The sequence below is a fragment of the Pseudomassariella vexata genome, assembly GCF_002105095.1.
Source record: "Pseudomassariella vexata strain CBS 129021 chromosome Unknown BCR38scaffold_11, whole genome shotgun sequence".
Classification (NCBI taxonomy): domain Eukaryota; kingdom Fungi; phylum Ascomycota; class Sordariomycetes; order Amphisphaeriales; family Pseudomassariaceae; genus Pseudomassariella; species Pseudomassariella vexata.
Window position 1 is genome coordinate 24,262 of NW_024467966.1, and position 20,530 is coordinate 44,791.

The 20,530-nt window shown below is 50.0% G+C and overlaps 8 protein-coding genes across 8 annotated transcripts; 2 read left to right on the forward strand and 6 right to left on the reverse strand.

Moving 5' to 3' along the window:
* Positions 1-281: 281 nt before the first annotated feature.
* Positions 282-2,473, reverse strand: BCR38DRAFT_40216 (allantoate permease). Its single transcript, XM_040857766.1, has 6 exons — positions 2,244-2,473; positions 1,764-2,182; positions 1,690-1,702; positions 1,562-1,627; positions 1,006-1,508; positions 282-951 (listed from the first exon to the last, which is right to left on the reverse strand). The coding sequence occupies exons 1-6, from the start codon at positions 2,343-2,345 to the stop codon at positions 468-470; spliced, it is 1,587 nt and encodes a 528-aa protein (XP_040712735.1). The 5' UTR covers positions 2,346-2,473; the 3' UTR covers positions 282-467.
* A 2,399-nt stretch (positions 2,474-4,872) lies between these two features.
* Positions 4,873-6,434, reverse strand: BCR38DRAFT_349763 (glycoside hydrolase family 88 protein; the record flags this gene model as incomplete). Its single annotated transcript, XM_040856512.1, has 4 exons — positions 4,873-5,700; positions 5,765-6,029; positions 6,095-6,282; positions 6,339-6,434. 4 exons carry the CDS (start codon positions 6,432-6,434, stop codon positions 4,873-4,875), a joined length of 1,377 nt encoding a protein of 458 aa, XP_040712736.1.
* A 983-nt stretch (positions 6,435-7,417) lies between these two features.
* Positions 7,418-8,864, reverse strand: BCR38DRAFT_441314 (uncharacterized protein). Its single transcript, XM_040860763.1, has 3 exons — positions 8,288-8,864; positions 8,138-8,226; positions 7,418-8,064 (listed from the first exon to the last, which is right to left on the reverse strand). Exons 1-3 carry the CDS (start codon positions 8,373-8,375, stop codon positions 7,519-7,521), a joined length of 723 nt encoding a protein of 240 aa, XP_040712737.1. The 5' UTR covers positions 8,376-8,864; the 3' UTR covers positions 7,418-7,518.
* On the reverse strand, positions 8,864-9,351 carry BCR38DRAFT_441315 (uncharacterized protein). Its single transcript, XM_040860764.1, has one exon. The coding sequence runs from the start codon at positions 9,176-9,178 to the stop codon at positions 8,972-8,974; it is 207 nt and encodes a 68-aa protein (XP_040712738.1). The 5' UTR covers positions 9,179-9,351; the 3' UTR covers positions 8,864-8,971.
* BCR38DRAFT_441316 (SURF1 family-domain-containing protein) lies at positions 9,352-10,969 on the forward strand. The gene is made up of 3 exons (XM_040860765.1): positions 9,352-10,284; positions 10,376-10,481; positions 10,540-10,969. Exons 1-3 carry the CDS (start codon positions 9,462-9,464, stop codon positions 10,640-10,642), a joined length of 1,032 nt encoding a protein of 343 aa, XP_040712739.1. The 5' UTR covers positions 9,352-9,461; the 3' UTR covers positions 10,643-10,969.
* BCR38DRAFT_348724 (centromere kinetochore component CENP-T-domain-containing protein) lies at positions 10,871-12,205 on the reverse strand (the record flags this gene model as incomplete). Its single annotated transcript, XM_040856447.1, has 1 exon — positions 10,871-12,205. One exon carries the CDS (start codon positions 12,203-12,205, stop codon positions 10,871-10,873), a length of 1,335 nt encoding a protein of 444 aa, XP_040712740.1.
* Positions 12,206-14,365: 2,160 nt separating this feature from the next.
* BCR38DRAFT_40280 (P-loop containing nucleoside triphosphate hydrolase protein) lies at positions 14,366-15,700 on the forward strand. The gene is made up of 6 exons (XM_040857777.1): positions 14,366-14,627; positions 14,728-14,760; positions 14,837-14,895; positions 14,980-15,160; positions 15,218-15,450; positions 15,526-15,700. Exons 1-6 carry the CDS (start codon positions 14,598-14,600, stop codon positions 15,587-15,589), a joined length of 600 nt encoding a protein of 199 aa, XP_040712741.1. The 5' UTR covers positions 14,366-14,597; the 3' UTR covers positions 15,590-15,700.
* A 495-nt stretch (positions 15,701-16,195) lies between these two features.
* BCR38DRAFT_441321 (uncharacterized protein) lies at positions 16,196-17,565 on the reverse strand. The gene has a single exon (XM_040860766.1). It carries the CDS (start codon positions 17,414-17,416, stop codon positions 16,436-16,438), a length of 981 nt encoding a protein of 326 aa, XP_040712742.1. The 5' UTR covers positions 17,417-17,565; the 3' UTR covers positions 16,196-16,435.
* Positions 17,566-20,530: the final 2,965 nt, after the last annotated feature.

Consider the following 20,530-nt stretch of genomic DNA (forward strand, 5'->3'; position numbering starts at 1 on the left):
CAAACCCTTGCGAACTTGCAGAGAACTTGGCCATTGGCAGCACCTACTACTCAAGCCAGGCCATTCTACACCTGATTGACCTACTCAGATCGTGATTGCCGAGATCTATGCTCTCAGAGGTCGTCTGGTCTGGCCTTGGCCGCTATCATTCTGGAATACTCATATTGCAACCATCCCTCCTCATAATTTCCACAATTTAATCAGTTGCGGCCAATTCCAGGTTCAACCAGGCTACAACGCTGCTCGGGAAGACGCCATCTACCCTCGGACTGGTCCATCACTTGCAGTAGGCTCCATGGTGAGGTATTAGATCACGAAAACCGAGATAAGGCGGTCTTCATTGCCAGATGCAGCATCAAGTTGCATACTCTGCTCATTTAACAGGCCAGTAACTCGGTATTGTCAACAAGGACAGACGTTCAACCTCCACATTATATCCCACCCGGCCATATTTCCAACACGTCTCCCTAAAACTCGTATCGGAAGTCCGGGTTCTCCTTATCCGTTAAATCCTCGAACGCGTGTTCGTGAGTAATCTTGTCATCGACATTATTCAAGTCGGACGAAGAGCCCTCCAGGGTAGGTGCTGCAGCCGCCGCAGCACGCTTCACCTTGTTCCTGCGCATGAGGATGATTCGCATAATGACCAGAGTCATATTAAACAGCACGTATATGCAGAAGTGGGCAGTAAACCCCTTCCGATACCGCGGGGCGTCGGAGTCCTGAAAGACCATCGGCGCTGCCATATTGCCAGCGGCCCAGAATAGAAAGGTGGTGGATAGCGTAGTCGACTTTTTGGTCTGGCCGGCGGTGTTGCGGGAGATCAGGGAAAAGATCAGACAACCTGTGCCTAGGAAGAACTGGGTGCAGTAGAAGGCTACCAGGAGCCCAATACGGGTCGATGGCGTCGGTGGAATGCTGTACATGACGGCAGTGCCGATGATGGGTGGACTTTTGCAGCCAAAGTCAGCAAAGGTGAGAGGTTTGGGAGGGCTAGAATCTTACATAGTCCAGACATGCATCACCAGGGTTGTCTGTCTCGTAGACGTTGCCAGCCACGCACCACCAACCATGACCAAGACCACAACAGCTCCCTGGGCAATGTTCAACAGCTGGGTGGTCAAGTAGTCGAAGCCGAACGAGGCGATGATCAGATTGGAGAAGACGCCCAGGCCGCCAATGATCAAAGTCGAGAGGACCTGAAGCATGACATAGCACCAGAGGATGGGGTCGGTGATGGCCTCGATCGCCTGGTAGCGCTTGAATATTTTGTTCTGGATACCCGTCTCATTGGCGCGGACACGCTCAATCAACAACCGCTTCTCATTTTCGTTGTAGCACTTGGCCTTCATGGGTGAGTCGGGGAGATACCAGCTGACCAAGCTGGCCCAGAAGACTGTCGCAATACCAAGGACGAGGAACAGAAGTTGCCATGACTTCATCGGTTTTCTGGGATCCTTGCCATCAATATTATAGTGGGACACTCCCCAAGCTATGATGCCTCCAACCTGGGAACTTCAAGTCAGCTTGTTGAGGCTCAAGTGGTGGGCAGAGCACGTACCATCTGCACTACGCCTTGCATGCAGTACCACAGCGAGGTCAGAATCGCCTGCTCTCTCCTAGTGTACTACTCGACCCATCATGTCAGTATTCGCCGATCCGGATATTTGGACTCAATAAGCCACTTACCCACATGCTCGTCCTAGGTAATCCTCGAGTCAGCGGTTTAACTTCAAGTCTCAAGACCCATTTCGCAAACTTACATGATGATAAAAGCTGGCTGGACACAACTTTCGAACATGCCCAGCAGAAAACGCACGACCATGAGGGTCTTGAAGTCGTGGGTCGCGGCGGAGCACGCCACCACAACGCCCCAGCAGAACATGTTGGCTGCCAGATATTTACCCACAGGTAGCTTTTGAAGGAGGAAATTGGTGGGATACTCCCCGACCAATACCCCCATGTACAGAATCGTCCCAAGCCAGTTATACTCATTCCCGACGAGATTGGCATCCGTCTTGATGCCCATAACGGAGGAGAAGCCCAATGTTCCTTTGTCGAGAGACTGGCAGAAGTAAGTCCCCAACATGCAGACTAACACACGCTTGTTGATGGTCCAGAAGAGCTCCTTATTAGTATTCTCGTCAATGTAGATGGTCTCCTGGCCAGCGTAGGCGGCAGTCTGGTGGATTTGTTAAGAACGAGTCGACGTGGAAACACCAAGAAATCAGAAGAGAACGTACCTCTTTGTCTTGCATATGTTGATGATCCCTGGCCTCTTCCGCATGCACTGAGGAGATATGGTCGTGTTGTTTTTTCATTGCGGCAGGTTGTATCGTGTTCATAGACCGACCAAAGTTCTAACTCAAAAGATCTGAAGTGACCTGGACAACTTCAGACAGTTGCCGGTCTTGATGATGTATGTACTGATGGTCAGCTTTTCTCGGCGTCTTGCTTTCATTACATATTCGAAAAGTCATCGAGTGATCGGAACAGAACTCTCGGGCGCATATCTATTGCAACATACTCCACAAACGAGCCTTGGTTGCCCCATGAGCCCCGGCCGTATCACCCGACATTGTGGGTGCGCCCATGGGGTAGGATGCGACAGGGTGGTTGTCGTACCGTATCCCCACACCGGCTCGGGCCGGGGCCGGGACTTGCTCCGGAGGCCGGAAGTACAACGCACTATTTCTTAGATGCACGTACCAACCCAGGACTAGGATTGTGGACTTCTATATTCAGAAGGCGAGGAATTAAAGGGCTTGGAGGATATGGACCAGCTGAATCTGGGTTATCGGATCCGGGGTTATGACGAGGCTCAGGAGATCAAGCCGACCTGGGGCCCTGATCAATACCAACATGCAAGTCTCATATGCAGACTTTATATCCGGTTCACCATTCCTTTGATCCGAAGCAAGTTTTTCCTCTCGCCTCATGGTTTTACGGAGTTTATAGAAACTTCGTCCCATCACTTCCGTCTTAGTGGAGTGAGCTTCTGAATTGCATGTCTTTATGGGTTGTTATACATACCTGTTGGAAAGCAACGCAAAATACATGCTCTCACTGAAGCCTTAATAATGCAAGTCGAGACCAATGTGTAACTAATTATGTATTTCATACGCTATCATGCAATTACATGTTGAAAGTCTTGAGCTGATATAGCTATTCGAGATACGCCGCCGTCTCCTCATCAGTCAAGTCAAACTTGATCATCTCAATCGTCTGGTCAATCCTCTCTTTCGATCCCAACCAGTCATGGAACAAACCCACTGTTTCAAGCAGCAAGCCAATACCACCGTAGCCATATTCACCCCCTTGCCAATGGACTCCAAGGCAGAATCGCGACTCTCTATCACGACATAGCAGCAACGTTTACGCTCCTCTTCGCGGCAAGAAAGACTATTGCATTTCTGCGTACTGATGAACTTATGAAAACCGTTTCTTGCAGCGATATACTGCAACTTCTTGAACCTCCACGTGGCCATGGAACTCGCTCCCAGATATCTCGCCTGTCCGCTCTCCACAACATCGTTACGTGCCCGTATCAGCTTCACTGGATATGCATTCTGGTCTAGGAGGTGTATCTGCAGAACATCAATATAAGTACCCAGCCTTTCCATGCTCTCGGCTACGGCGGCTAGGACGTGTTTTCGCGAGAGGCAGACGCGGTTGACGACGTGGGGCGGTTTTCGTTGTGTTGGCGGAGAGGGGGGTTTGATTCATGGGTTCGATAGCGTAGTAGATTTGGTGAGGATTACTACTTTCTCCACGCGATGTTGTAGGTATTGAGGGCTTTGCGAACGATTTCTTCGGAGCGGCCATTGGAGTAGGCGTCGGCCTGAGAGGGTGGTTTACTAATGGGCAGAAGGGGTGATAAGAGAAGACCGACGGTATCCCATGTGTTAATTCCCAATTTGAAGGCGTTTTATAGTAGTGGGAGGGCCTCTTCCTCTTGCACCTATTCTTGCTATTTCGAGGAGCTGAAACCGTCACATCCCAGGATGACTTTGAAGACATATAAGCCTGAGTTTCCTATTCTTCAAGAATAGCGGAAGTGACAGTGTCACAGGTATGTATATCAATTTATATGACCTATTGTGTGTGCTCCATTTCTAATCACAAATTCCGTATTTAGTACTCATTGGCAACTATGGTTCGCCAGCAAAACAGACCACTGAGACTCGAAAACAGCATCAAGCAAAGATTGAGAATAGCCTCGTCATCTCTTCATGGAAATTAAGCAGTCATACCATCCGTATGTTCTTTGACCTTTATCGATAAGAATATTGTTCAATGTTTGAGTAAGCAGTATAAGTCTCGCGATCCGGGGCGCGGGGAAAGTACTGGACACCAGCCCGGAGATCTCTCAGCAAATCGTATCCTAGATCGGCTTCATTGAAGTAATCAAGCTTTGACGCGGAAATCATGTCTGAATTTCTTGCCAAACCTATACTTGCTTGTTTTCAGCTGCAGAATACGTGAATATATCACCGGATGACTTGTGCTCGCTCATTTACTCATGCATCTTCACGCAACTCGTTCAAGGTCACCCCTAAAGAGGATGGGATTTCTCAAACTTCCTGGAGGCAGGCAAACATATTGTATTCACTGGAACCTGATATAAATATCTACAAAGTCTCATTTGATGCCAATTGTTTTGCTGTTCATATTATTCCGTGACTGTAGAAAGCAACCAAGTTCCCAAAGGTCTCCAGGACATCAAATAGACGCTGCTTCTATATTCTATAAACTGATATTGAATATGTTCTCGCCATCTAATGTCCCGAACTAGGTATGCTGAGATGCCTTGGCTTTGAATTTCACCGTATGGTAAATTCGAGCTTGACCTGTATCTCATACCACTCTCAGCTAGGTACTCACCTCATTGCGTTTCGCCTTCTGCAGCACATTCTCTACAATCAACTCCCCAACGCCCATCTCAAGCAGCAAATTACCCACCAGCAAGAAGTAGTAATCCGCATACACCAACCCATGATCCGCCCACCTCCTCGGCGCAAACTCATGATTGTTGATAGTCGCACCATTTAATATCGTCTCTCCAAACCCCATATCCACCCCCAAAACACTCGCATCCTGCACAGGCCCATGCTCAACCGTCTGAATCTCTTCCGTCCTCGTTTCGAACCTCGCCGCTTTGTTCATATGGCTCCCACAAACCGCCTCGGTGATCCTCAACGCAGCAAGTAAGTACTCCGACTTCTCCCCCAAAGCCGACATTGCTTTGTGTATGAGCAACATTCCATATGCGGCGATCATAGCCGCGCTTACATCCGGTGGCTCTTTGGATCCTTCCCCGTTCTCCTCCTCAGTAACAGCGTCAAAATCCCACGGCGGAATAAACGAAGGCGGCAGTCTTCTCAGAAAAAGATCAGCACAGCTGCGCGCTGTCGCGAGGAACGACTCATCACGAGTCCAGTGATACGTCTCTGCGAACCCGGCAATGGCCCACGTCTGGCCTCGCGTCCAGCACGACGTATCGGTGTACCCCTGGTTAGTGAGCCGCTGCGTGACGTCTCCAGTGGCTGGGTCAAAGACGACGAGGTGGATGGTCGAGAAGTCGGCGCGGAGATGCGTGCGTTGAGTGGTCCTGGCGTGCTGGACTGCTGCGTCGTACATGCTCTGGTTGCCGGTTTGGGCGGCCATGTAGAAGAGGAGATCGAGGTTCATCATGTTGTCCTGTTGATGTCTTAGAAAAAGAAAATTACCAGATAGGCAAGAGTTGTGCGGGTGATACACTTACGATAACGGTCATGAAATCAACTTCCGGGCTCTGGAAGCTGTACCGTTTCGTTGTGCAAGTGTCCCAAGACCGGATCAGGCCAACTTTGTCACTGAAACGAGAAAGCAACATCTTTGCGGAGCTCTGAAGGGTATCGAAGGCTTTGTAATCTCTGTTCAGCTCCCATGCTAGCTTGGCCCATGGTGCGATCATGAAGCCCAAGTCGTGTGTTGTGCCGAGATGGGCATTTTGGTGGAGGTTCTCTGTCCACCACTTACACGCAAACCTGAAAATACCTTCAGCCGGATTGTTCTAGTTATGTCCTCGAGTCAGGCGAGGTAGGGGGCTTACTCTAGTTGAGTCTCATGAAGGTCTGAGGGGCTTGCACGGACTAATACTCCGTTATACTTGCGTCTCCTCTCGAGTAGAAGATATAGGCTCCCCGGGAAGAACCCGCTGGTCCAAAACTCTAGTTCCCTGTACACATATTCGGTGCCTCCTGGCTTTGTGTACTCTGGATAGAAAAGTGGTGGACTTGGCTTGTCCGGAATCAGCATCTGTCAAACGCGCATCTCAGTATATGTGGCTAGCATACCTTGGCAAGTGCTTTCGACGCAACTCCCCATATCTTGGCCTCTACCAGGCTTGAGTACAGCTTGTTTAGGTTGAAAGATCTCGAATCTAGGAACATGCGTACATTTGGGAACGACCGACCGTTAATGGTACCATTGGATAAAGTTGTAGAGTCGGATTTGGCCGAATCAAGACGAAAGCGTTTCTTCTGGTTCATCATAACTACAGGCGGCCGGACTTAGGTTTCAAATTGGTTGAAAAGTGGACGCACAGGAAGAATAAATAAAGCATGAGTTAAAGATGGGAAGAGGCATCCTCGAGGTAAACAAAATTCCTGACGGAGTGTAATACCAAGGAAGCCTACGTGTAATTACGGGGAATATGGACTTGCATTCGCCATACCGCCGAAATGCTCGTACGGAAGTTTAGTCATACCCAAGTGGTATACGATGCGGCCCACATACGCCGTCGGATGCGCATCCGAACACTTCTGTCCAAGGCGGATAGCCACGAGAGGCAGTGGACTTCCTTCTCTCGACTTAAGAGCACAGACGATCTTACTCCGTCGGCTGGTACCTACTTTACAATCAATGGACAGTATTGGGGCCTATACGGCCGGAGGGTGGAGGAGGTCTCGGGGCTCGCCCCGGCGATATATCACTTGACTATTTCGGGGAAATTAAAGCCGACAACTGTTCCGTGGACCTGATCGATAAAATTAGAAAGCTTGAATATTGCAGATAAAGAGGGACTTGCTTCCAATTGCGGATACCATGGCCATGGGGTATTGGGGAGAGTAGCTCGAAGTTTGGACGATTGACGAGATGATTGTAATTCAACGGCACGATTATTTCCAGGCCAGCACTTGCTTACATGTTCTTGTCTCATATTGATTCAATGTATGAATGTATGATACCATCGTCAATTCTTTGAGGATTCCAAACGCGAACGTAAAGTTGACAAAGATGGAGCAACATGCGAAATAGAAGGGAGGGGAGGGCCGGGGTTCGGGTATTTTCGCTCAGCTTACGGAGTCGTATGATAGGACTTAATTTCAGGCCACTCCACCTCGGCGGCGGAAGTTAATAGACAGAAGTTTGGCGATCGATTTTTGAGCTGACTAAACCATGCAACTCGTGTACTTCGAGTGCTAGACAACTACGATCAAGTAAAAGACCGCCATGAATAGTTCGTCTACCAATTCAGAAAGCATTAATATGCCAATCCAGCGCAATCATCGCCGCACCACAAGTCGCCAACCCAGCAAATGATGGCCGATACCTTATAGCATCATTACCTGACACAACCCAAGGCCTCGAAGCCAATGCAGTCTCCATCACATTGGTAAAGCTCGATTCCGAGCACGAATTAGTAGGCACTAAAGAAATTTCACTTCCGCCTCCATTTCCATAAGGGCCCGGGTCGCCCTCCGCAGACAAAGGCGACACTACTCGAGTAGCCGAGACAACAGCAGTTGTCGTGACATACTGAGTGATCATCGAAATTTGACAAACTCCCTGGCGTCCAGGCCCAGCACTCTTTTGTCTCAGCTTCAGGCCTGACACCTCGGGCAATTCGCGGCTGGCGAGGTATTCAGCTTCGCGGACATCAAGCAGCTTGTCATGTACCTGAGGAGAGGCTTTCATGTAGATGTCGGCACCGGTGGCGACGTAAAGGCCGATAGTGTGAAACAATGCATGACCATAGTCGTATGAATCGCATTGGGAGTTGAGACACTGGTAGAGGGACTGTTGTGCATGGATGTCAGTAGAGGTTGGCATGACAAGCGGGACTATCGATGGTCGAAATACATGTATATACCTTTTGGTAGTGGATTTCTCGGCATAGACATGCCATGTTCTGACACTGCGTGATGAACATGCTGTCGACCATGCATCGGGTTGCGCAACCTGCATCAGTGGCTCGGTGAGTAATTGTAGACATGACTCAGACCATGAGGACAAAGCCTACTTGATGGCTCAATGTTGACTCCATTCAGAGTTGTAGCTAGTAGAAGCAGGTTCGCGAGCGAAAAGGCAACGAAAGTTGTACTCCTCATTTCAGAGAGCGAATGTAATTACGAAAAATCGCAGGTGTTTCAAAGGATGATCACCGAGTAAGAAGATCAGTCCAAAAACGAGTGTGAATGTTGCGGTTGTCCAAAAAAAGGGGGTGAGATGAGGTTGAGGAGAGTGTTGTGATGTAGTCGAGACGAGAGTTGCAGGAGATGATGGGGCGTTGGAGTACGGCTTGCCTCTCTATGTCAGCATCGAGATAACGAGGCAAGTGCGATGGCTGGAGAAAACACTACTGATTCTCTGAAGCTTTGTAAGTGGTGGAAGGCACAATGATTGAATCGTTTAGCAGTTACACCTGAATTCACAGACCTCGATTCGAAGATGAATCATCTGCGCCTGTATCTGAATGGAGTATATGGAAACAACTTAAACACAAAGCACACGGGGGACGACCTCAGATATACTACCTGCTCTGAAGAACTGCAAACGAGCGATGTCAGACGCTCGTTCCAACACAGGACTGGGCAGCGCCCCTTCGACGGCGATGTTGAGAGAAAATGATGCGATTCTCCATACTGACTCAGCCAACATATACATATGGTACATAAAGGCAAGGTTATGGACAGACTTGGTCATGTTACCCATTTTTGACATTGCATAACCTATATAAACTCTTAGGGCGATCATTTAGGATTTGACATAGTGTATTCATGACATAGATCAATGCAAGCAGATCGTATGGATAGTCTAGAGGAAAGGGACAGACGGATGTTCTGCAACTGGGTCGATTCTCTGCTGGTAATTTGGCGGTTGTGTGCCTGGAATGGAAATTCAAATTACCCATTGTATGCAAATTCTTCCAAAGTGGTAGTTTAATGAATTCCTAAAAAAATCTCACAGCGATAGAATGAATTATGAGTGACGTCGCAGTGTTTTTGGCTGCTGAGGCAGATGAATTGGAAAAGGGGGCAGGATTTAGCTGGGTAAAAAGGTAACAGGGTAGCTTGGCAAGGCAGCACCCAAGCTCCACCACCAGAAGTTTCCCAAACGTCATGTGTATGCTCTAGACATCGACACCACAACCCAACTGTTCCGCGGTCTTAAGAGACCGACCAATCTCACGACCGATGAAGTCCCCACGTTGGCTCACGCAGCAATCGCTTGCAAAAAGAGTCGAGGCTGCCATGCAGTCTCAATTCCACACTCAACAAGCCACGAACCCATCCAAATCCACCATATTCCGAACCTCCCAAACAACGACGAGAACAGCTTCTTCCCGATCGCAACACCGCACCTTCTCCCATATCCGTCCCCGCGCCAACCACCCACCCCCGGCTGAAGACCCAAACTTCACCTCCATCCTCGACAACCCCCCGCAACTCGTGCGCGCCGGCCGGCGGCACGGGCCAGGCCTCATAATCCTCGCCATCATCCCCGTAACGGCCTTCCTGTTGGGATCCTGGCAAGTGAAGCGCCTAGGGTGGAAAACCGAATTAATCGCCAAGTTCGAAGATCGCCTCGTGCGGGAACCCTTGCCACTGCCGCCGCGCATAGACCCGGACGCGATCCACGACTTTGATTTCCGGCGGGTGGTGGCGCGGGGCCGGTTCCGACATGATCGGGAGATGCTCGTGGGGCCGCGGATGCACGATGGTGAGGATGGTTATATGGTGATTACGCCACTGGAGCGGGAGGACGACGGGAGCAAGGGGACAACGACGGTTTTGGTGAATCGGGGGTGGGTGAGCAAGAAGCTGCGCGACCGGAAGGACAGGCCGGAGGGGTTGCCTACAGGGGAGGTGGTGGTTGAGGGGTTGTTGAGGGAGCCGTGGAAGAAGAACATGTTCACACCGGACAATAGGCCTGACAAGAGCGAGTTTTACTTCCCGGATGTGAGGCAGATGGCTGCGTTATCTGGTAGTCAGGCTGTGTGGGTTGAGCAGACTATGGGTGAGTTTTAATTCCCTTTGATCCTGCATACTTGAGCAGGGTTGCGTATTCGACTGAATGCCCCCAAAGTAGCAATGTTAACGTAATGCAGAACCGGGTCTGCTTGAGGCTATGGACATGCAAAGCAAGGGCATTCCAATCGGGAGGCCCGCCGAAGTCAACCTTCGGAACAACCATGCTCAGTACATCTTCACATGGTATGCTCTGCCTCTCATACCTTGTATCCTTCCATACTCAAAGCTAACCGTATTCTAGGTATGGCCTCTCATTAGCTACGACCATAATGTTTTACATGGTGGTCAAGAAGCCGCCAACATCCATCACACGTCGCGTTCGTATGAACAAGGAATGGTCATAGCCTCTTTGGTCTTTCAGCTACTCGAAACTCGCACTACCAGCGGCTTTCATGTAACATTCTCTTCCCCGTCCGCGTCGATTTTCCTCGACTTTTTCCTCGGAGACCTCGTCGGGGGTGGAACGGGCATCCGTAATTCTTGTAGCAACTCTCTAGGCAGATGCCGTTGTGCAAGGGCAAAAGGGGTGGTTGTCGAACTGGTTTGACGCTGTCTGTATGTACATATGCAAGTCAGATGATGCAACTGTACATTATGAGGATCATACACCCTCTGTAATACAAGGATGAAAAAGAAACTGCAACATACCTTCGCAGGAGAGTAATCATGTCGCTCTCGTCGATTGTCTTGCGCCCCGCGTGTTTGGAATATGCCGCTAGGTCATCCCCGAGCTGCTCAAAGAACCAGTCACTTGCTTGCATCATGGCCGCCATCGTGTCAGGTCCTATTTTGGCCTTGCCAACTCCAGCTTGCTTGGCAAATATTGTCACAAGCTTTTTCACAACTCCTTGTGGTAGAGAAGAATACTCGATACCATGTTTGGAAATCTTCTTGCCGTTCTTCTTCAGCTGTTTTGGCCGCTTGACTGATATCTCGGCCACGCGTGATGGCATCGTCTCGTCCATGTTTTGATAATCATCATAAATTCCAGACATGGCAGTGGGGCCTTCCTCGTCCTCACTTTCCGGCAGGTCGTTTTCTGCGATACCGTCTAGGCCCATTGAGTTCCGGACTGGTGATTCCACCGGCGCCATGAAAAATGTGCTCTCGTTCCCTGCTTCACCTTCGGGTACCTCAATCAGCCCGAAATCACTTTCCCGTCCCACCGTCTGGCGCCTCATCTCCTCGGAACTCAAACGATCAAATGCGTCGCCTTCATCGTCGTCATCGTAGTCATCCATAGCAGGCGGTGGGAAGAAGCCCGAATCAATACCCACATCATCACTCCTCAGCTCCGGCCCCGCGTAGTCACTAAAGCGTACACTTCCAAGACTACCTCTATCGAGCCTACTTGGTCCTTCACTCCAGGCCCGGCGCGGTAGCTCGATCGACTGCGCGGTGTAGTTGTCGAGATCCTCTAGTCCACTAGACCGGTGAGGCTTCAATTCACTGTCTTCATCGTCGTCGCCGTCCAGGGGTAAGGAGAAGCGCGGTCGCTCGATTGGAAACTCGTCGTCATCATCATCCTCGCCTCCTTCCGCCAACGCACTCAGGGTCGAGTCCGCATTGGGATCGGGGGAAGATGAGGAGTCGATAGCAGTAGACGTTGGTGCAAGCTTGCGACTGAGATTTCGGAGGAGATCCCGAGGCGTCTCACGTTGTTCGCGCAAGCTTTGCCGTCGGGCACGTCCAGGTGTGAACAGTGCGGCACGCCGTTGGTCGCGGGCGCGGATGGCAGCGCGCCCATGCGGTGTTGCGGCTGGATTGCGCCGGGTGGAAACTGACAGTCGACCTGACGGAGGCTCGGCACTCGTTCCACGACGTATGGGTGTTGCAGCTGCGCGAGGCGTGATGAGAGGCACCAGACGATTGTCCCTGACGGCGGAGGGATTGCCGGACGAAGCCATCGCAAGAGCCCCTAGGCGATTTGAAAGTTGGGTACGTGGAGTTTCGCTCATAATCGCCGCTGGTAATTTATCCCCGCCCTTGTTGCAGTCAGCCGCAGCGTGTTTGGAGTATTGGGCAGCTCAACCCCGGCAATTCAGTTGATGCTGCGGTCTAGTCAGTCTGGATATCATCACGGCCAAACGCGACATCAAATTGACATGCATCTGGACGCGTCAGGTCCGCACGTGGCTACCAAATTGATAAGGATAAGGTTTCGGGATGGGGCCGTGGTTTGCGTGGGACGAGCGTCACTGCGTCGAGCATTCGGATTCTAGTGTAGAAGACCCCCCGGTCGTATTTGCTTGCCACTTGCCGCTTGCTTCCCTTGGAAACCCTTGCAATTCGAGATGGAAGTGTTGCACTTTACGACGCCATCAACCCCTTCTTCAACCAGGCATCCAAACTCTCCAGGTCAGTGTTTGAAACACTTTACTCGTTACGTGTTTCGATTGATGATTGCCTCCCTGATTCATGGCCCATATTTGCCACTGAAAGCAGAAGCGACACGTGCAGCTGTGCCCAGGTAGGTTTTCGCCGTCGGCTCTGGCGACTGACCAATGAATTCTTTGAAACTGGAAACATTCAACGATAGAGGTACCGTTGTGGAGGCCAATGTCTACTCGGCTAGATCAAGGTATTCGCTGGCTCTAGTCCTATTGACTATCGAATGTCAACTTTGACATGTCAACCGCCTACCCATGCCACTGTCAGGACAGCCTCCTTGCAGCAAGGGTGATCAATCTGGACAAGCCACAATGTCTAAAAAGAGTCGACGGAACAACACGGAAGGGGCCCTCAATAATATTGGAGCCAGGCCTTCTTTCTCGCAGGTCCTGCAAAGGGTGGCCTTTGGAGGCGACAACACAAACCCGGGGCTATGCTTGGAGGGTAACGACTGGCGAAGCGATTTTCTCGAGTCCGCGGGAACAATTTCGATAGCCGTCCAGAGCTGCCACGGACATTGACAGCCCAGCCGTCTTGTTAGCAGGAGCTGCCCCTCATTGCCAGAGGCCCTGAAACCCCTGACATTGAAAATGGTCCTCAGTGGTGTCGTGTAAGTAGAAACTGAGTTGTGACAAGAGGTGCTTCAAATGGCGCCTGAGCTCAAGCCTGGGCCCAACTTTGCTAGAGAGCCAGAGGTGCTCAGAGGGAGACGAGAAAAACGACTGACTGAGCCTTTTAGATGAGATGGGAGGTCCCGTATCAAGTGTAGCATGCAAGACTGGCCAGTGGTTAAACACTTGGCATCATCAGTTCCATACCGGACAGTATCCGTGACCTTTCGCTGAATCTTGAGTTCCCCAATCAAGTCTTTCCAAAGTTGGCTGCTCGGCATAGGAGAATTCCAGCCCCTCATTGTGAAGCTGATCAATCCATCCTTGTTCATGCTCGGACCACAAGTCGCTCCTAACAAGGACCCGCACAGTCACCAGCGCTAACTGTTATCGTATCATCATTCATGATTTCTTTCCCGTTGATACCAAACAGTCTCGTAGAACCAACTTGACTGGCAACGGCTTTTTTCTGATACCAACCCTACAACCTACTTTCCTTTGAAGCTGACCACTAAGTTCTCCTTCCATCAATCTCGACTTAAGGCGAGCTTATTAACTGTAAGAGTAAGGGTCTACCTTTATTATTTCTTTGATCCCACGCCCTTCCTCTGCCCACTAGTATCATCCCAGAATCCCTGTCTTACATAGCAAAGCTCGTCACCCACCCAGCCAGTCCTTTCTCAAGAGCTTGGCAAAGTCAACTTGCACCTCGAGCTTCCCCATTGTAACAGCTTCACTGTCTTGACCTGTCACCCAAAGGCAAACCACAACACCTGTACTGCTGGACGTTGAGCAAGTGTCCATTCTCCTAGCTGGTCCAAACTTGGAACCTTGGCACACTGACGAGTGTTACGTACTACACCTACTGGTCGCTTTTCCCAATTAGCAGCAAGATAGTGGGTACCTACTTATCGCCCGTCACACCCAAGCAAGCAGTGGACCTCTCATGCTTCCCAGCTCAGTGCACCCACTGCTTGCTTGTACTGCCCGCCCGCCTGCAACTCCTGCGACCTGCGGCACCACACCGTTCCGGTTGTGTCAAAACATTTCTGACCTTCATGCAGCACGGAGCACCTCGAAAGCTACGAACTTCAAACCAGCTTCCCTCCTGTCAACCGACCTCTCTCCAAATCGCAATCGCACTTCAGAGACACAACCATTTCACTCTGATTCTGTTGCCCTACTGCAACCGTCGCCGTATTCCATCCAACCGACTTCGCCTCTTGGTCTCCATTCCCTACCGCCGGAAATAGTCCAACAGCTACCGTAGTCGCTTCAGGTTACACGGTCGCTTACCATGGCTGCTCCTGGTGTTCAGTCCCTCAAGGTATGAATTACAACTGATGATGAATCATCTGCCATCATCCACTTTGAACCAACACCGTGCCTCTGTGCCTCTTGATGCAAGCTGACTCTTCTCAATCTAGTGCGTTGTCACCGGTGATGGTGCTGTCGGCAAGGTTTGTTACCAGCCTCATCTGCGACAGGCTTCGGCCGAGTCGACTACGCTCGATCTACTCTAACACGACGATTTAGACATGTCTTCTCATCTCGTACACGACGAACGCATTCCCCGGCGAATACATCCCTACAGTGTTAGTACTTAACCCAACATAACGCCGACATGAGGTCAATATTGGCCGCCACGTGCATATGCTGATTGCTGGCCGGGACCGTAGGTTCGATAACTATTCGGCAAGCGTGATGGTTGATGGCAAACCCATTAGTCTGGGTCTCTGGGATACTGCTGGACAGGAAGATTACGATCGATTGCGCCCTCTCTCGTACCCTCAGACCGACGTCTTCCTCATCTGCTTTTCCATCGTCAGCCCACCCTCATTCGATAACGTCAAAGCCAAGGTCAGTGACATCGAATCTACCTGATATATGCGACCCTGATGGCTTACATGTATCAAGTGGTACCCCGAGATCGACCATCATGCACCGAATATTCCCATCATCTTGGTAGGCACGAAGCTGGATCTGCGAGAGGATCCTGCCACATTGGAAAGCCTGCGCTCGAAGAGGATGGAGCCTGTTTCCTACGACCAGGCTTTGGTCTGTGCTAAAGAGATTCGTGCTCACAAGTATCTGGAGTGTTCTGCTTTGACGCAGAGAAACTTGAAGAGCGTATTTGACGAGGCTATCCGGTATGTCTGCCCCACCCAATTCAACCACCTCCTGCTTCCATCCGATTTCGCCATCGTGTTACTGACAGAGTGCAGTGCCGTGCTGAACCCCAGGCCCCAACCGTCAAAACCCAAGAAGTCCAAGTGCACCATCCTGTAAAGCATTTAGAAGCTGATCACCATCGGCCGGGAGAAGATGAATTGCATTTGCAGCAAATCGAGTTTGACCAGATGAAACACAGCAGGCCATCAGTGGGTTTTTTGTTGCACACCAATTGCGGCGGCGTTCGAGGTGGACGGACACGTAGGAAACTCGATGGGCATTTCTCCCGAGTGAGAGGTCCAAGCGACGTATTTTCCAGTTCAGGCCAGCCCCTTTTACTATGTTGGCCAACAGCTGGCTATCTCATGTCCTCTCATTTTCATATCTCTACATACCCCTGACCTTTGGATTATCTTTGGCAACTTTACAGGCTCACCTTGGACTCGGATAGGTCTCAAGGACAAATCTTGGCTTTTTAAAGTTTCTGCTTCTAGGCAATTTTTGAGCTGGTTATACGGGCAGGAGCTGTTTCTGTCCTGAGCTTCCATTGTACCTGTTTTGTCGCACTCTTCTGTGGGAGCCCTGGTTCTGTACCGGACTGTGGGAATAGAAACGCCTGGAAATTAGGTGGAGCTCCCCTATGATCGAGCGAGAAGAATATTTAAGGTCACCTTAGCTCACCCCAATTCTGTAGATAGCACTTTGCGATAGAGCATGCGAAACACTGGACGTTCGCAGTACTTGCTCAGTTGAGCCTTGAACCTTCCGTGAACACGTCATCCTGGTCATTTCTAGTGACCAGTTTTTTTCCTTCTCAGCGGCGCTAGACCAGTCCAGTCAAACCCGGTGGGTATCATAAAATCTATGTACTCAACTACCAAAAATACAGACTGGTGATTATTTTTCGTGGGGGATTGAAGATACTCCGTCAGCTCGCGAAGCTTAAGACTTCTAGGAGTCATCCTATGAGATCTTCGCCATGATGGCTTTGCGAGACGGGTGAATCCCATCCTGGCCACCCTTCTTTTCTCCTTCCTTGGTCAGCCTCTCTGTTTCCTTCTTAACCTTGGCCTTCTCCTCCTCTATGGCCCGTCGCTCCCGCTCTCCCTTCAGCTTTTCGTTCTTCTCCTTAATCTTCTCTTTGCGGTGCTGCGTGTTGCCGCCCCCGCCCGCCGTCAGTTCCACGTTGATCTGGCGCTCCTCCTCCTTGGGACGGCCGCGGTGGTCCACCCCCATGCATGTCATGGTCGTGTGGTGCATCTTCTTCAGACATGTCTTCATGGTATCGTAGCCGGCGAACTCGACGAAGGCGATGCCGCGCGATTTGGTAGGGTCGTTTTTCTGGTGTAGAAGTCGGATGGACGTCGGGCGTACTGCGTTGAAGTGTTTCTCGATGTCGGCTACTTTGGCGGAGTAAGGGAGGTTGCCCACGAAGACGATGAAGCGGGTTTTCTTGTTGGACTTGTTTTCCGCAGTGGCGTTGTCTCCGTGCTGTCCCTTAGTTGCCTTGGTGGGTTCATCTGCAGAGGATTCGGCCTTGACGGTGGTTGTTTCTGACTTGGGATCCTTCTTTGTCTTATTCTTCTTGCTTTTCTTCTTCTTGACGGCGGATTGTGCCTCAATGGCGACAGCTTCGTCGTCTGCATTTTTCATGGGCTGGTCTTGACTCGTTTCTTGGGCGGGTTGCACAGCTTCTGCGTCCACCTCTATCTTGACATCCTCCTCGGACTTGGTAGCCTTTTTGGACTTCTTGGCCTTTTTCTCGCTCTTGTCGTTCTTGTCGTTGTTGTCCTTTCTGTCCTTCTTCTTACTCTTCTCCTTATTGATCTTCTTGGCCACCTTAGGGCTCGTGTCCTCGTCGCTCAATCGTTGCCGCTTCTTGGACCCAGCAAGTTCGCTGTCCACTGTGGGGGCGGCGTCGTCATCGCCGGTTTTGCGCTTCATTTTTGCTTGATTTTGTGAGAGAAATGGGTTCACGGGAACGCTGACTACAATGTAGTGGCACTTATATGAAGAGAAGTCAACCGCTGAAGGTAGAGAATGGAAGATGGGCTAACACGGTCGTCAATATGGTCATTTGTAGTGATCAAAAGTTGCAGCTTGGGATGCAGAAAATGATTGAAAATTTAAGTGGAGAAGCTGCAGCTCGTCGACCGATAAGGCGACCAAGTGGGACTCCCGTCGCTGAAGGCCCCTCACTGACCCCGCTATCTGCATAGGCTGGGGTACGATGTACCCGAATACTTGAGGCAGTCACTACCCGTGGACGTCTCCATTTGTTTATCTCCGACGCCTTGTTTCGGTTCCACCTCCAGAGCGTAAGGTTGGTGTTTGTATTGCAAACACCTCGTTGTCATTTTGAGCATCAGTGGATCAATGTACTTAGGTACGACTATGCGCAATACTCGTCGATCGGTCTCGAGGCAATGGACCTGTTCAAACCTCCCCACCCACTATCGCTACCCGCAGCTCGGCCAATGTCCCCATGCATTATGTCGGTGCCTACGGTGACCGTCATAGGTTTCATATTCTCACCTATTTAAGACAGTATATATGTTCGTGTTAACCACGCATTCCTGTTGCTGCAGACTCCTCATCGACAGCTGAACAAGGTATTTATTTATCTATTCGACATCATGGAGGTGTTTCACCGTTTCATCGAGGCCCCCCCCTTTGGAGCTTCGAGGCAATATTTGGGAATTCGCCCTGTTCGAAGAAACCCGAAACAGAGATGCGATTTTTGAGCCACCGGATGTAAAAGGAGGCCAGGAACCAGAAAGCCAATGCGTCCGGAGTCCCCTAACAAGCAATCTCGTCTCACCTCTGCCTTCGACAACCAAGACGAGCCGCTCAGCTACCTTGAGATTCTTCACCTGCAAGCTACGGGTCTAGGCATGTTGGGAACATCTACGACTACCGCGGCCAGGTCTAGCCAGTCAACTAAGTTGCCGTTGGTTTCCTATACCTTCGACCGGATTATGACCTGTTCTTATTATTCAACAAGGTTGACAATGAGATGTACACAAGCCACCTGCAGTCCATCTGCCGATGGCTTAAGAGCACTGCTAATACTGAGGCTTGGCATGCAGCGATCAAGTACCGCAACGAGCTGCTGTGCGATGTCTATTTGAGAATCAAACCTTGCCTCAGGTAAGGGAGAAAAGAGGTGAACTTAATGGCCTTCATGCACGAAAGAGACGGGGAACTGGGTTTGGCGGAAATTGGCCTGACGATTCTGATGTGGACACAGGGCAGGTTCATGATGGTCGATTTTTACGAATACGACCTTGCTACACAATTGGACAAATTACAAAGCTGTACATGGGACGGCCAGGCAAGATGGCTTGAGAGGAACGATCATGGTGGCTGGGCACTCAATGCCACTGAGACTGTTCCCAGCATGTGGCAAAGGATGCTGCGGGAACCATTTCCAGAAGGATCAACAGAAACAACCTTACAAATATTTACAGAGAGCAGTTTGGAATATATGGGTATCCTTACGGTTAGCACGATGTGTGTGATGCCGTCCAGGGCACTACAAAGGGAGGGGGGGATGCGGTACATGCACACACCTAACCATTGGCGCAATCTGTCTATAAACTCCGATCAACACTGGCGTGTGATGTGATCGAGGGTAGTGCAAGAATAGAAACGGGAAGTGGTCAAGATCTTTGTTCGTATATATATATTAAACTGCTCGACTTCCGCTGTCTATGTCTTTTGGTTCGGTTTTTGTCTCGCTCTTCTTGAAAAAAGGACCAATACCAGAATGACATGTTCGTACTCTTCAGTCTAGAGCATAGGTCACCTAGATACGACAAGGCAGGATATATACCCGGTCATCGCGCAGGTATAACCCGCATAGCCAAAATACTGGTGAGATACAATAATATTGTAAACAAAGCTACTAGTCTTCCCGTCATTGAAGTCAAGGCCTCTGGTATGAAAGCCAATATTCAAAAACACTCATAAATTCAATATGTTTAGAAGCTCTATAAGAGATTATCTAAGTGGTCTAGTTACCTAACCTAGTTAACTATGTTGGGTTATATTACAGCTCTGGTTCCCAAGCCCCAGATTCCTGTGGCATACGTCCAAAATCTCTCTAAAGGACTCTTACAAAAAGTATTGAACAAGTAGTTCTAAAGCCGATAAGACGATCTCGCAGAGCCCTCTCAAGGATTCTAACTTGCAAAGTAAATACAGCAAGCTATATTATTGATACACTTCATCTAGGTAGAGAGCGGGGACACGTTCGTATACTCGCTATAATGTGACGCCGGAACCGATTATCAATATAATCGCCCAACATACGCAATCAGAAAACCAGCCAACGCGAAGGGGTTGAAAGCCGCCCTGGACGACGGAGAATTCCCCTTACAATAAGTCAGAGAACCAGCCAGTGCGAAGGAAGGAATTCTGCCCTAGCAGACAGACATAACTCCCGTGCATGCATGTCCATGGATTTGATGATAAATGAGAAACGCTGGATCCACCAATGAATTACTTTTCTTTTGTTTTTCACTCATACTACCTTAACCTCCCCTCAAACGTGCTGAAAGAGACAGTTTCGTGGGTTAGATAAAGGTTGAAGTCTCAAGAAGATGAAGGGAAAAAAAGGAAAAACTCTAAGAGTATTAACGTAAAGGGTCCTTAGAACGGCATTTCCTCAGGTGTTAGGCCGGGCAATATAGTACCTGAGAAAGACTCGAAAGTTGGATGCCGACGAAACAGAACGGTTGGATATCTATCACCAGCGCGATCAAGGCTCCATATGACCTCCGGAAAGTCGGGACCCAGCATATGAGAGAACATATTGTTTGGGATTCCTCGAAAGTAGATAGGCCCATGATTCCGATAGGGATTGCTTCTCCCCACACAGCATTGGTCTCGGTCCCCACAAGCCAGATGGGATGGGATGAGTCTCAGATGTGGCCGGAACCACTATCCCCAAAGCATCGATTGCATATGGGGAACTATCAATGTCATCTCGTAAATCAGGATTCTCCTCGGCAATAATCGTTTGGTGCTTTTCCGCTGCTCCTCTCGAGCGGATGA

Coding starts and splice junctions, on each gene's coding strand:
- BCR38DRAFT_40216 (XM_040857766.1), bottom strand. CDS start 2,345: ATGAACACGATACAACCTGCCGCAATGAAAAAACAACACGACCATATC. Junction 1,509..1,561: donor TGCAAGGCGTAGTGCAGATG/GTACGTGCTCTG, acceptor TGAAGTTCCCAG/GTTGGAGGCATCATAGCTTG. Junction 952..1,005: donor GTGATGCATGTCTGGACTAT/GTAAGATTCTAG, acceptor TGGCTGCAAAAG/TCCACCCATCATCGGCACTG.
- BCR38DRAFT_441314 (XM_040860763.1), bottom strand. CDS start 8,375: ATGAGGAGTACAACTTTCGTTGCCTTTTCGCTCGCGAACCTGCTTCTA. Junction 8,227..8,287: donor AGTCAACATTGAGCCATCAA/GTAGGCTTTGTC, acceptor CCACTGATGCAG/GTTGCGCAACCCGATGCATG. Junction 8,065..8,137: donor GAGAAATCCACTACCAAAAG/GTATATACATGT, acceptor CATGCACAACAG/TCCCTCTACCAGTGTCTCAA.
- BCR38DRAFT_441315 (XM_040860764.1), bottom strand. CDS start 9,178: ATGGGTAATTTGAATTTCCATTCCAGGCACACAACCGCCAAATTACCA.
- BCR38DRAFT_441316 (XM_040860765.1), top strand. CDS start 9,462: ATGAAGTCCCCACGTTGGCTCACGCAGCAATCGCTTGCAAAAAGAGTC. Junction 10,285..10,375: donor GTGGGTTGAGCAGACTATGG/GTGAGTTTTAAT, acceptor AACGTAATGCAG/AACCGGGTCTGCTTGAGGCT. Junction 10,482..10,539: donor GCTCAGTACATCTTCACATG/GTATGCTCTGCC, acceptor ACCGTATTCTAG/GTATGGCCTCTCATTAGCTA.
- BCR38DRAFT_40280 (XM_040857777.1), top strand. CDS start 14,598: ATGGCTGCTCCTGGTGTTCAGTCCCTCAAG. Junction 15,161..15,217: donor TCGATAACGTCAAAGCCAAG/GTCAGTGACATC, acceptor ACATGTATCAAG/TGGTACCCCGAGATCGACCA. Junction 15,451..15,525: donor GTATTTGACGAGGCTATCCG/GTATGTCTGCCC, acceptor GACAGAGTGCAG/TGCCGTGCTGAACCCCAGGC.
- BCR38DRAFT_441321 (XM_040860766.1), bottom strand. CDS start 17,416: ATGAAGCGCAAAACCGGCGATGACGACGCCGCCCCCACAGTGGACAGC.